The sequence below is a fragment of the Argentina anserina genome, chromosome 5, assembly GCF_933775445.1.
Source record: "Argentina anserina chromosome 5, drPotAnse1.1, whole genome shotgun sequence".
Taxonomy (NCBI): Eukaryota; Viridiplantae; Streptophyta; class Magnoliopsida; order Rosales; family Rosaceae; genus Argentina; species Argentina anserina.
Genome location: NC_065876.1, coordinates 19,611,055 through 19,625,610, shown reverse-complemented (window position 1 = coordinate 19,625,610; position 14,556 = coordinate 19,611,055). Strand labels below are relative to the sequence as shown.

The 14,556-nt window shown below is 37.1% G+C and overlaps 2 protein-coding genes across 3 annotated transcripts; one reads left to right on the top strand and one right to left on the bottom strand.

The window, feature by feature from the left end:
- Nucleotides 1-393: 393 nt before the first annotated feature.
- LOC126794239 (thiamine biosynthetic bifunctional enzyme TH1, chloroplastic) lies at nucleotides 394-6,533 on the top strand. Its single transcript, XM_050520904.1, has 10 exons — nucleotides 394-543; nucleotides 633-806; nucleotides 906-980; nucleotides 1,086-1,161; nucleotides 1,248-1,323; nucleotides 3,201-3,335; nucleotides 3,556-3,620; nucleotides 3,733-3,860; nucleotides 4,527-4,783; nucleotides 5,647-6,533. The coding sequence occupies exons 1-10, from the start codon at nucleotides 451-453 to the stop codon at nucleotides 6,176-6,178; spliced, it is 1,611 nt and encodes a 536-aa protein (XP_050376861.1). The 5' UTR covers nucleotides 394-450; the 3' UTR covers nucleotides 6,179-6,533.
- A 487-nt stretch (nucleotides 6,534-7,020) lies between these two features.
- On the bottom strand, nucleotides 7,021-10,167 carry LOC126793159 (serine/threonine-protein kinase SRK2A). Of its 2 annotated transcripts, XM_050519602.1 has the most exons (8): nucleotides 9,772-10,165; nucleotides 9,595-9,696; nucleotides 9,442-9,495; nucleotides 9,251-9,343; nucleotides 9,050-9,142; nucleotides 8,327-8,431; nucleotides 8,142-8,240; nucleotides 7,021-7,747 (listed from the first exon to the last, which is right to left on the bottom strand). In XM_050519602.1, the coding sequence occupies exons 1-8, from the start codon at nucleotides 9,964-9,966 to the stop codon at nucleotides 7,427-7,429; spliced, it is 1,062 nt and encodes a 353-aa protein (XP_050375559.1). In that variant the 5' UTR covers nucleotides 9,967-10,165; the 3' UTR covers nucleotides 7,021-7,426. The 2 variants fall into 2 exon arrangements, with proteins under 2 accessions (XP_050375559.1, XP_050375558.1); XM_050519601.1 differs by having other exon boundaries at nucleotides 9,442-9,696; nucleotides 9,772-10,167.
- Nucleotides 10,168-14,556: the final 4,389 nt, after the last annotated feature.

Here is a 14,556-nt window from a genome sequence, read left to right as displayed (position 1 = left end):
TTAAATCTCATAGATCTTAGCTTACATAACAAAATCAATTTGAAAATTTTACTTGTAAAGTGAGAGAGTCATTTTCCGACTAGAGTTTGTGAAGGAGTTGATGACGTTAGTGCTGTTCACAGTTGTGGAGGACGACGATGACGACAGTTTGCAAAGGCAAACGATGAAGGTGACGACGACGGCAATACACGATGAAGGTAGAGAGAGATAGAGAAATTGGAAAAAAAGATGTAAAGTTTATAAGAAATGAGTTAGTTAGAATTAGTGACACGCTCGTAATAACTTATAATTTTAAAAGTACAAATTTTACTCATACCCTTATTTATTAGAAGCACGATGTAAGGACTTTAATTAACATTTTTCAATGCCCTTACTTATCAAAATGCCGTATAATTTCTTTCCTAAAATCGTCAAATTTTAACTAGTTGATTTCAACTCATCGGCGGAACAATGTCGATGGCATTCTACGGGGACGCTCAACTCCTCTCCCGCCGCATCTCCACTTTCTCCATCAACAACAACAACTCGAACAAGAACAACAAGGCAACTTCTTCTTCTTCTTCTTCTTTTTATCCTTTTATCCTTTTTATGGATTTGCTCACCACCAATTTCCCATTTCCTCTCTCAACCAGCCCAGAATAATTGTCATGCAGACGCACCATTTTCCACATGTCCTCACTGTTGCCGGCTCCGATTCCGGCGCCGGTGCCGGAATCCAAGCTGACCTCAAGGCTTGTGCTGCCCGCGGAGTCTACTGCTCCACTGTCATCACTGCTCTCACTGCCCAAAACACTCTTGGTGTTCAGGTCTCTCTCTCTCTCTCTCTCTCTCTCGCTCTCTCTCTCTCTCTCTCAATCAATCATTTATATACTATAATATAATGAACCCATGTCTTTAATATGTAGGGTGTTAACGTTATTGCTGAGGATTTTGTTGCAGACCAACTCAAGTCTGTTCTGTCTGACATGCATGTTCATGTGGTGAGTCCACTTCTGTAATCCAAGCTCTGTTTATTATTATTATTATTAGTAATTACTAGGAAAATGTGGGTTATGGTTCTGCTCATGATATTGATATTTTTCTAGGTGAAAACAGGCATGCTACCTTCTTTAGGCATAGTCAAGATTCTTCATCAGCATCTTAAGGAGTATCCAGTTCGTGGTATGATGATCTAATAAAGTACGTATTAATGTTTAGATGCCATTCGGGTAGCATTTTAACTGAATGGGGGATGTCATTGAAGGCAGCTTTAGTGGTTGATCCTGTTATGGTGTCTACAAGCGGAGACGTACTGGCTGGTCCTTCCATTCTAGCTGGGTTCAGGTATGCCAAAATTTTCTCATCAACATCGAGTAAAATCATATAAAATGCCATCTGGTTTTGTTTGATGGAGTATTTGTGCTCTTCAAACCATCTTCTGAATGCAAAGATTACATTTTCCTCTGTATGTGGGTTGTATAACTAGTATCTCACTGAAGCTTGAAACCAGCTTTTGGTGAAACCCCAAATAAATACTGCCATTGTACTATAACATATTGTCTGATATATTACATTTGCACCTAGTTAAGCTTCAGCGGGTCACACTTTAGAACCTTTTCTTCTTTCTTTTCTTCAAATAGCTACCTTTTCTATGACAAGCATGTTTCATTCGTACTTCTAAGTAACTGAAAAATGTATATATCATATGACCTTGTGATTCTGTTAAGAGAGAGCTCATAACTACCTGCTATCCTGAAGAAGTACTCCTAGAATGTTTACCATGACGGAACAGAATGTCAAGGGATCGTGCCAATTCACATGCATCCTCTTTATGAAAATTAAAGTTCTTTATCCATTGCCTTTTGAGTTCATCAATTTTTAGAAACATTTTCTGCATTCTTTTCATATGGATCTTACGTGGTTATTCTTGATATTGAATTTATAATAAATTTTGAACGTAGACTAGAGGCATTTATTTAGTGCAAAATTTTCTTTAATTCTTTTAACAGCAAAAGAAGATGATTCTACTCTATTTTGTTTAGAAATTTAATAGTTGGAAGCGTTATTTTGCCTACTCTGACAAGATTGACTTAAAGCAAATTTACAGGCAGGGCAATGTGTTTGCTCATGCCCTTTCTAAAAACAGTCTTGAGTCTGCAGTATTTTCATCATGGAGCAGGCTCCTATTCATATGTCCCTCTTTGTTGTGGATCACATAAGTGTGCTTGCTAAACCTTGTGTATCAGGGGTTAGACCAACTGCCTAGTTGTCTTTCCTTTTTGCTATATTGTTGATTTTCGTTTATGTTGGAGCTTATTTGTTTGTGGTCATTAAGTAAATCAAGAAATATTTATGCCAAATTCTAATCTACTACCAAATTTGATCACTAAATAATTGTGAAAATAACAAGGAAACACTTTTTCTGCAATGCCCTTTATGTAAATAGTTGCAACTAAGACCAATTTGATAGTTTCTTGGTTACAACATTATCTGTTTGATAGCAAGATTGACAATAACAGCTCTGCTGATAATATAATACTCATCTAAAAATTCACTCAGATTTAAATCTTATACTGGTAGAAAGTTCTGCTTTTCACCTGTGACCTCTGAATAGGCCTAAAAGTTTGCATCTTGACTGTTCTTGAATTGCTTCATCATGGTTCCGCCACTCATCTAATTTTTTTTTGCCATAATTTATTATTATTTCCGTTTTTTTCCCCTTCAATCAGAGAGGCAGTCCCAGTCTCAAGTATGTCTGATGCAGGGAAGGGTAGGTTGAGAGAGAGAGAGAGAGAGAGAGAGAGAGAGAGGGAGAGAGAGAGATTTAGGGAATAAGGGAGGTCAGGGAAGAGATAACAAGGCACATCCTTCAAAAGATACTTTTCAATTCATTCTAATCTGCCCTCGAAGTACAATAGATAATCATACTTATAAGCTTCAAAGACAATTCTTAGACTCCTAGAATACCATAAGACTATAACTGCTCAAACTTATTGATAATAAGACATTAATAGACTCTCATAATTATTCTTGTAACTGAAACCTAACAAGACCCTTAAACTACCATGGAGACTTTCTTATGGACCAGAAAAGGTTGGGCTTAGGTTTAGACTTCGAAACACGATATTTCTTTTCCAGCCATCTTATGGCTGCTCCATCAATGTTTCTGAAACAGCACATAATTCTTAAAATAATTGTAATTTTCTTGTTCCTGCATGCAGAGAGGAGCTCTTTCCTATTGCTGATATTGTAACCCCAAATCTAAAGGAGGCATCTGCTTTACTGGATGGTCTTAAAATAAAAACAGTTTCTGACATGCGTTCTGCTGCAAAATTACTACATGATTTGGGCCCACGGTTAGTTACTGGAGCATGCTTATAGCCAGCTTATTCCTAGTTGATTGAATTGTAAAACTTTGTTTTTTATATATCTGTTGCATTTACTAATATCATGTCAATATCTAACCTTTGGATGTGTTTCTTAGATATCCGAAAAATTATGTTCTTATCATCCAAAATTCCTTAACTTTATATATTAGTGTCTTACTGTCTTACAATACTCTTTTTCTGGTCTTAGAAATGTGCTAGTCAAAGGTGGAGACCTTCCTGATTCACTGGATGCTGTCGATATCTTCTTTGATGGTGAGCGCAGGCCTTACAGCAATTGTGATGCTATTCTTTTTCACCTAATGTAATGTATAGTGTACGGTTCGTACTCGAGGGAAATTTAATACTTATAAATGCTTCATTACAGGTGAGGACATATATGAGCTGCGTTCATCACGCATAAATACTCGTAATACTCATGGTACTGGTTGCACTTTGGCATCATGTATTGCAGCTGAGCTGGCAAAAGGCTCTTCAGTGCTCGAGTCTGTTAAGGTAACTTCGTAAGTGCTTGTTATATATGAAGTCGTGCTGGAAGAATCAAGGAAAATAGAATGGTATCTTTCTCTTCTTGTGTTCGGTGCATGTTTTGATTCATTTGCTGCATTGAGGTCTAGTTGTGGCCTTTAGAGAGCTACAAGCAATGTCTTTCAGTTAGGTTGCATCCTTAGAAAATACTGCTGGTAATGTTGCCTACCTTAGGAGGATGAGCTTGCCTCAATTCAAATGAAGGAATGCGCAGTTACAGACGTGGATTGAAGCTTTCTTTCCATTTCACCATTTGGAACAATAATAAAAAGCCGTATGATAATTTATTAAACTGTATTAGACTGAAAATCCTTCAACCTTGTAAGTGGTTATTATATGTATAAGTTTTCTTGTGCCGACGATTTTAGTTGATGGTGTAGTCAAGGCTCACATACAAATTATCATTCTTCTTTCTTTTCTCCCTAGTCCCTACTTCCCCCTTTCTACAAGGCTTTACCCTCTTTTTTTTTTTTTTTTTTGTGCGGGTGATTTGCACCATGTTATCTCTTAGGATATGCCTGAAATTTGCTGCTCATTTTATGAGTCACACTTTATACTTCCCATTATCCTTATTAATGTCTCTTTGCTCAGTCTCGGTCCACTAAATCTCTAATCTAGTTAGTGTGAAAACAGGTCGCAAAGTACTTTGTTGAAACTGCCTTGGATTACAGCAAAGATATTTCCATTGGAAATGGTCCCCAAGGCCCCTTTGACCACCTAATGAGTCTTAAGAGTAATGTTCACGAGTGTGGTGGACAAGTCAGATTCAATCCAAGCGATCTATTCTTGTATGCTGTCACAGATTCAAGAATGAACAGAAAGTGGGGCCATTCAATCTCAGATGCTGTTAAAGCTGCCGTAGAAGGAGGCGCTACTATCGTCCAACTAAGGTTTGGTTCTGCCGACTTGTGTTTCCCACTCAAGTGCATTACAATGTTGAGCTTTGTATAATAACTACAAGTGATTGGTGCACTGCTCAAGTAATCTAGTGATGTTTTCTCTTCTTTTGTTCTGAATCATCATTTCTATCTTATGTGGGGTGATAACATGACTTTCATACCAAGTTGATTCTACGGCCCTCTATATTTCTTGAAGGTGAAATATATATGATATATACCAAAATTCTTTTGTGGAGTCAAAAACCTCAAATCATGTGAAAACTTTATCAGTAAATATAGTATCAGGCTATCAGCAACTGATACTAACCTCGTTATTTTTGTTTTTTCCTTCTTCTTTTTTATGGTCAACTGGGAAACAGCAAACAAATTTGATTTGTTTTTTGTTTGTTGGTGATTTGACCAGGAAAGAAATTGCTTGTCAACTTTAGTAGATATCTTTCTTGAGTATAATCTGTATCTGTTTATATGTTTATTGTTTGTACCTTTATTTTCTACACATCAACTATCACCCAGAGACCCAGACCTTAATTTCTGTTGTTTTTTTATTTGTTGGGAAAGTAAAGAGTATTCAAAATCTCTCGCCTAATTAACTTGATCTCGATTAGGGTATGTAGTGTTTGAGTCTCTCAATCATTTATTATCTAATGTTGACGTTATATTAATAATTATTTGTTAGTGTGTATATGCTGTTCCTGCTCCCACCTTGTAAGATAAAAGATGCAGAGGGGGTTACTGTTTTATTAAAATTTTCATGATGAGTCTTTGCCTTTACTTACAAATGGTTCTAACACTACGACTTGGCTCAATAAATCCTGATGATAGTTTCTTAATAGTGGTTTTTACTTGCTTTGCAGGGAAAAGGACATTGAAACACGAGATTTCCTAGAAGCAGCCAAATCATGTCTCCAGATTTGTCGTTCCCATGGAGTTCCGTTACTAATAAATGATCGGATTGATGTTGCACTTGCTTGTGATGCTGATGGTGTGCATATTGGGCAGTCAGACATGCCAACCCATGTTGCACGTGCTCTACTTGGCCCTGAGAAAATCATTGGTGTATCTTGCAAGACACCAGAGCAAGCAGAACAAGCCTGGATTGCTGGTGCCGATTACATTGGTTCCGGCGGTGTATTCCCAACTAATACAAAAGAAAACAACCTCACAATTGGCTTGCAAGGGCTTAAAACGGTTTGTCTGGCTTCTAAATTACCTGTCGTCGCAATCGGTGGGATCAATGCTTCAAATGCACAATCGGTAATGCAAATTGGTGTACCGAACCTGAAAGGTGTTGCTGTTGTGTCAGCTCTGTTTGATAGGGAATGCGTGTTGACAGAAACCAAGAAGTTGCACACACTGCTAGTTGACGCAACACAAATGGTGAAATGAAGACATACACGGGATGACTCCTTCGTGCAACGATTTGGGATCATAATGACTATTCATGAGTTCGTTGTACCTAAGAAATGCTGATAATGATATCACAGTACTATAAGGACCCCTGCATTCATGGTTGGCTTGCTCATTATGGGGTCTTGCTTGATCGTTATGGACGTTTTATTTTTCTTTTCATTTTTTCTTTTTGTAATATTTCCTATATTGGTCACTGTGGGATGCGATGATTGTGCTCTAGTTAATTTGGATAATAGGTCGCCATGTTCTTGGCATGTGATTTGGAGTCGGTGGAGAGACAAGTCCGAGTTATTTGTGCATTATCTTATGGAATTTTTTCTCGGGTGCTTGTTCACTAAATTGAATACAATAGTGTCACCCTCTTCTCTTCAAAACCCTCCCACAACATTCAAGCATGATCCGCCATAAAATGGCCTCTGCCAAAGTCAGAACCTTATCGATTTTTTTAAACTAGTTTCCAAGGTTTCGAGTTCAATTCACGAAAGAAACGAGATATTATTATATACGGCAGAGGGGTATATGTGTTTGAGCTTTTAGCTCAGATCAAATCGATATTAGTACGAAATGAATGAGCTACGGATCCACTCCAGATCTAAGTGTACTTGAAAATGCAACTCTATATGATATATAAAAATGAAATGCACTATATAATAGGCAGTGATAACAAAGACATCAACCTCAAGTCTAACAATCTTTACTTCTCTGCAAGACAACAAAACACAAACATCTACGAATTCAATTACAAACCTCACGAGAATCAAACCAAAATATATCATATTGACGTAGGAAATGTGGAAACTCCGAAGAAACACAGAAAATTGGGGGATAAAATCAGAATATTACAAGAAGTAATATACATGACAAATGTGTTGACTTATATTTTAACTGAACAAACCACCATCTAGTTACCCACATTCGGGTACCAGAATCTGTGAATACACTTTTACACCTCCAATCCTCTCACCTCCCTTAATTCTGGAAAACAAAGGCAAACAACTCACTCACAATCTTTTAACTACAAATGCTAATACTGAAACATTCACAGACAGTCGCAGGACAAACTTAGGTATGTTCCATAGCACCACACTGTATGTTTACGAACATTTGTTTATTCAAGCACCATCCCCAGAGCAGAAACTGACTGTTTATACAAGCCTGACAACATTCTCGGCTACATAGACACTGAAAAAACTAACCTTCTTGGCTTCTCCAATATTGATCATCTCAGACAACACGTACTTCCCCACTTTGATGTGCTTCTTTCACTCTCTTTTCATACTCGTCTTCATCATCCTCACCCTCCTCTTCTAACTCATCCTTTGCATCACCATCTTCTTCTCCTCCCCAGCCAAAGCCTCCAACCGATCGGGAAACAGGGGGAGGATTCTTGGCTTCTTCCACTATCTTCATGATATCTTCAACAGTTTGGAGTGAAAAGGTTGGGTTCTCTTTTCTGTAGTACATGGTTTGAGCTGCTTCCATGAGCTCTCTCGGCAAGTTCTTCAAAAACCATGGGTGGTTCTTGATTTCTTTGATGGTGATCCTCTGAAAATAGCATTGAAGCAGTTGAGCACACCATGAGGAATTTGAAACAAGTCTTTCAAGTTTTAGCAAATACCAGAATATCAAAATCCTTAAGAAAATTAAGTGATGCAACACTTTAATAGATTTACAGTTAGACTGACAATTATATCTATCACCAAGCAGTTCTAAAATTTCTTGGCAATGAAAGATTATAGAGCACATACACTACATTTCTGTGATAGCAATTTCAACATCAGGCCTCAACGTTTCCATAACAAACCTAGTGCAGGAGTGTGTTAGAAGCCTATATGTGTGCAATAATTTGAGGGGTTATTCAGTCTACATAAATTTTCATTCGTATACATATCCCTAAGCATATTCACACAAAAATTACTAAGTTCTAACAGCAACTTACCCTTGCTGGATTTGCAACAAAAATGCGAGAGAGGAGATGCCTACAATCTTGAGATATGTGAACATAGTCGGGGATCTTGTACTGAACAGCCATTATTCGCTGCATCAAAATGATAGAAAACAATAAAGCTTAGACCAGGGAAAAAGGTAAGCCAAGGGATAAGTTGATTAAGAAGATAAACTTACATTAATGGTTTTTCTGAAATTTTTTGGATCTTCTTGGTCCTCAAATGGATATGCTCCCACCAGCATAACATACAGTGTTACCCCACAAGACCATACATCTGCCAACTGAAAAGAGAAAACATGTTTAAGATATCATTTCACTTTCTGCTCTGCCCAAGCCGGATACAGAATTATCTGCTTGATTATATATGAGATGCAAATAAGCGTATTCTTTGCACCCCAAAAGAAATTAATTGAAGTTTATAGTGATCATTGCAGTACTGACATAGCAATTTTCCATCATTTTGCCTGACAATTACTAGCACATGCTATGCAACATAAGGAAAGATAGTTAAACTCATGCAATGTTGTCCTTTCTTACAAAAATAATCCAATAACAAAATGATCGGAAGAACAAAAAACTAAAGAACTGCACATTTCAGATTAGCTAATATATTACTATCCCAATTTATTAAAATGATAGATCTATGGCTGTTAATTACGTTAATAATGTTAGAGCGTAACCACACCCTGGTCATTGAAGTGAAGCATTCATTGGCCATTACTGCAATTAGGTCTCAAATTCTTGAAATAAATTGACGACTTGCAGAACTCCAAAGGGAAGATGACTAAACACAAAGCATAACCAGAAGAAATGAATCTACAATACCATTCATCTCATTCCACCTATTCTATTTGCAGCGAGGCTAATACTGAGGAAAACGAAAAAGTTGCTAAAGATACCTTGCCGTCATACTCTCTTCGGGAAAGAACCTCAGGTGCAATATACGCTGGAGTTCCCACAGTCGACTTTGGTCTTGAATGCAGCAAAGACGACTATCAAAAAAACAAACTCCATCAGCGTATACCACACATTCTAAAGATTTGATTACGAAATCATCAGAGCTGCTTTGCCCCACACTATGTTGAAGGAAGAGTTAAAACCTTAGAATAACCGAAATCACAAATCTTGAGCCGCGGAGCCGGGCTCCCATCCAGCAAGGTGTTCTCCAGCTTCAAATCCCGATGACATATTTGCTGCATATCAAAAACAACAAAACAAAACGAGAATCCACAGTTAAAAAAAGAAAGGAACAAACAAATCGAGAGGACGGACTCGCATTTAGCATCCTCACCAGGGAATGACAATAGCTAACACCTGAGATAAGCTGCTGGAAAAAATACCTAGCCTGCGAAAAAATCAGAACACGATATATACAATCAGGCCTGGACATTGCAAAGTGTGATGGTGTTAATAGTGAGTCCCAAGTAAACGAAGGAGACGAGACCTCGTCTTCGCTGAACCTTCCGGCATTGCAAATACGCTCAAAGAGCTCACCGCCGGCGGCGTACTCCATGACAATAGCGAGATGCGTGGGAGTCAGAACCACCTGCAAGATTGATAAGCTCAGAATCGGAATGAAAATCCAGATCGGCGGAGAAATGTGAGGAAGAGAAATGCGTACCTCCCGGAATCGGATGATGTTGGGGTGACGTAGTGATCTGTGGTTGATGATTTCTCGGGCGACATTCTCATCAATCTTGAGGCCGCGGTCGATGTATTTCATGGCGACGAGTTCTTTGGTCTCTTTGTTGCGCATGAGGCGGGCGACGCCGAAATTGCCGGATCCTATATCTTTGACGAGCTCGTACTTGTCCATTTTTGATGATGATGATTTGGGGTTTGACGGAAGCTGAAGCTGCTAGTGGTGTTGAGGTTTGTTTTCAATTCATGGAAGAAGGAATCAGGATCGAAGAAGTTGGTGATGGATTTGAGAAATTGAAGATGACGGGCTTAGGGTGCATGTGGTGAAGATTGAAACTAAAAGAGGTTTTTCTATTTGGAGAGAGAGAGGGAGAGAGAGAGAAGCAAGGTATCGCAATCTTTCAATTTTATTATTCTTATTTAATATACCGTTACACTGTCGATCCATTCACTCTGTTTTTGGAAGAGAAGCAGGTTTTTTTTAATAGAGGGCCTGTGCCGCTTTTCTGAATGTCGGATTGATTAATGAATTGTCCAATATAAGAGGGTGTTAATTACATAAATCTGAAATGAAATCAAAAGTCTCTATAAAGAACTGAAAAAGTACTCCGCGAATTACCAACTTATAAGGAGTGTTTTAACTGTTATTCTATTTACTTTAATACTATAGCCGTGACGTACTGAAAATATAACTCGAGTATTGTGAAGCATGATTATCCATATGTTGCCACCCCGAAAGGTAAATCGGACAATACTTAGTTTAACCCTACCATTAAGCGACAACAACCATGTCACAATGTAAGTAACTCGCCATCTACCTAAAGCTGATAAGGGTCATTGAATGCGCACACAAGGGGTTTTGTTTCTTACGTGATTATGTTATGATATCTATCTCATTTAGGGGTAAATTGTCTATAATTAAAGTGCAATTCACACCTTAACTCGAGTTGGAGGCGTGACAATAGTCTTTATCATCTTAGTGCTACTTTGAAAGCATTAAATTTGAAGTTTTTTTTTCTTTAATCTCGCAGTCTCGGCCATCTGAGTTATCTCCTCAAAAACAAATTGCACAAAATCTTTCTTTGCACGTAAATATCAATCTTGTACACGGCTTCATATGTGTTTTGATTCAATTCTTGTGCAATAATGACTTCCATTATGATAATATAATAAATTCATCCTAAACTTAGTTTTTACCTTTGCTTTATTTTAGTTTCTCCTTAAGAGTTATGTCATAATATATTAGGATAAACTGATGGTGAAATAAGTAAGAGTAAAAACCCAATGTAGTAAATGAACTATCATCACTAGGCCAATTATGCCTACATGCGACACATATCAAGTGACATATGTTAGGTTAAGTGTTGTTCGGAGGGTTAGAGTAACATATATTTCCGTATAATTCGTTTGAATATGGTCATAAACTCAAAGTACTTTAGGATGAAAAATGGGGCAATATTCAACTGACTCATATATGTTGTGCGAGTTTTACTTTTATTTATGGAGAGATCCAAAAGTTGACCAGAAAATGAAGCAACGATCAGACGACATATTTATGTCGCATGTGTTTGGAGCTTAATTTGGAGGGATATTCAAATTTGACTTCTTCAACTCCCTCTCAAACACCCTTAGTTGACTGAATCATTGATGTTAATCAGACAACATATAAAATGTCGTGTGAAACATCCCATAATTGTCTAAAATAGTTGTGACATTCAGACTACATATATATATATATATATATCGTCTGATATTTGATCTTCATTGCCTAAGTTTCATGGATATAATGTTGAAATTTGAGTACTTGATATCCCTCCCAATGTTTTTGCCTTAGTTACCTATGTGCTTAATTAGATAAGACGATGTGTATATGTTGTCTGATATTGGACCTCATTGTTTTAAATCAAACAACATTTATATGTCGTCTGATATATAAGCTTCTTTGTCTAAGCTTTTGGAAGGATAAATTGATACTTAAAGAATGTTGTTAGTTTGACGACATTTATATGTTGCCCTGGAACTAAATATATATACATACGTTTTGGCTAGAGGAGACGTCATTTATATATCGCTTGCTTGTGTTAAAATTGGCCCAGGTTTTGGATGGCTAAGGCTGTGTTTGGTAGAGCTTCTTGGCTCTGGTGATTATAAGTTAAGCCCCTTAAAGTGTTTGGTAAAGTGGCTTCTTCTTTCGGGCTTCCAAAAGCCTTAGCTTTTTTCCCTGGATTTTAGAAGTTGGTTCCCCCCAGCTTTTAGAAGCAGAAGCCTAGAAAACACGAAGAGAACTGTAGCGAAATTAAATGAAATTTTCAAAATACCTTTGGGTACCCCTCGTCTATTTGAATAATTACCTGATCCAAGTTCTTCTTCGTCTTCGTTTGTTCGACCTTAGGTAGCAAGAAATGGATAATTCATATACAATAGACATGGCAATTTACATGGTGCCCTGAACATGAAGGTTCTGAGACTTCTGAAGACTGACATTATGATAGTTATAACTACAGCAAAGGTGATATCATTTGTATGCAAAGTTTCGCAATCGGAATCTGGCCGGCAAAAGGACATTAATTTTAGCCTCTGTTCTGTTTTGATATTAATCTGTGCCTTGGTCAGTTGAGATTACCCGGTGTGTGTAACCAGAGATCAAGACAAGCCTACTATGCATTTCTTGTGACTATAACCAAAGGCCACTAAATTGGAAATGTACATGAATTCATCAACCAGATGTTCATATCTTACTAAAAAGAAGCATCTTACTCGATACTCAGAACTAAGCACTACTTAGATCGTATTATATAAAAAAATAAAAAATAAAAACACTAATTAGACCTGCATGGTATTCTATCTGATCCTAAAACACTAAAGGAGCTCAAATACATAAGACCTCACTTTGGCTTAGCTAGCTTCCTCTGGTTGAGTGCCTTGACCGGGTGGACCGTCGAAGAAAAACCCATCAACTGTGACAATAACATGTAATATTCGAAATTGCAAGAATAGATGCTAAGTTCTATGACAATATTTCTGGCTACCCAGAAGAACCAAGCAGCCCACTGTACCAACATACTACTATTGTTTCTGATAGCAGATGGGTGTTTGGCATATACCTATTATTATCCCTAACAAAATAACATGTAATGGTTCTTATATCCGGCACAGATGCAACACTCAAATTGAGTCCTCTAAAGCATTGAGCAAGGAATCATTGTACAAGGTTGAAACTTTATTTACTCATGTCATTGTGCTCTGCAGAATCAAGATTAATATCTTACTCAGGAGGCTGAAATTCTGAGCTTTAAGCCTTTAAGCTCAAAGTATGAATGAAGATCATCATGGCATGTCAACCAAAAAAACTAATACCAGAAGGATTAGAAATCCATTATGAAAATGCAGTGACAAACTCTAAGGATGATTGGCCGAATATGTATAATTATGGTTGGGGAATTCCACCATATCTCTTATCCGGAATACCATGTTGGCATGTTATAATTAGGGATGTGCATCAATGAAAGCTGCAATCTACCTTGAAAGTTTGACCATTCAGCGGTGTTAGAGAAAAATCTACCTCTAGTAAACTTCTACTAGGGGTATTAAACTTGAAAAACAGTATTTCTAAAGGCCATAACACACCTTAAAACGGAGAAAAATCAACTTAGATGCAAAAAAATAAAGTTTACTGGGGGTAGTAAAAATTTACTAAAGTTTACTAGAGGTAGTAAACTTCTACTTGGGGTATTAAACTTGAAAAACAGTATTTCTAAAGGCCATAACACACCTTAAAACGGAGAAAAATCAACTTAGGTACAAAAAAATAAAGTTTACTGGGAGTAGTAAAAATTTTACTAAAGTTTACTAGAGGTAGTAAACTTTTACTAGGGGTATTAAACTTGAAAAACAGTATTTCTAAAGGCCATAACACAAATTAAAACGGAGAAAAATCAACTTAGATGCAAATAAATAAAGTTTACTGGGGGTAGTAAAAATTTACTAAAGTTTACTAGAGGTAGTAAACTTCTACTTGGGGTGTTAAACTTGAAAAACAGTATTTCTAAAGTCCATAACACACCTTAAAACGGAGAAAAATCAACTTAGATGCAAAAAAATAAAGTTTACTGGGGGTAGTAAAAATTTTACTAAAGTTTACTAGAGGTAGTAAACTTCTACTGGGGTATTAAACTTGAAAAACAGTATTTCTAAAGGCCATAACACACCTTAAAACGGAGAAAAATCAACTTAGATGCAAAAAAATAAAGTTTACTGGGGGTAGTAAAAATTTTACTAAAGTTTACTAGAGATAGTAAACTTCTACTGGAGTTGCTCTTATATCAACAACTATTCCAATTTACTTTTACTTACCCACATTAGCTAGTAACTGACACATCATGTGACTGTGTATTTCATGTCACTTCCTTTTGCTATCTCATCAGCAATTTACCCTGATGCCTGCATCTGTAGTATTGATTTAGGCCTTACATAATAAAAGGTATGAAACTACTTGATGAAGGCTTTCCATGATTGTCACCTTCTTGCTGTGGCCACCACAACACTTCTAGAAATATCGTGGCCGAGAACCAAGAAATAAAAGAGAACTATTTAACCAAGCACACTCTTCACTTAGAGGAGTTATAGAACGCTCATTTGGAGTTTGGAAAAAAATAGAAGATTTTAAAAGACATGCAAGGATATTCATTCGAGAAACAAGTGAAGATTGTCATCGCTACTATGACACTTCATAATTATATCCGAAGATATGCACATCGTGATAGAC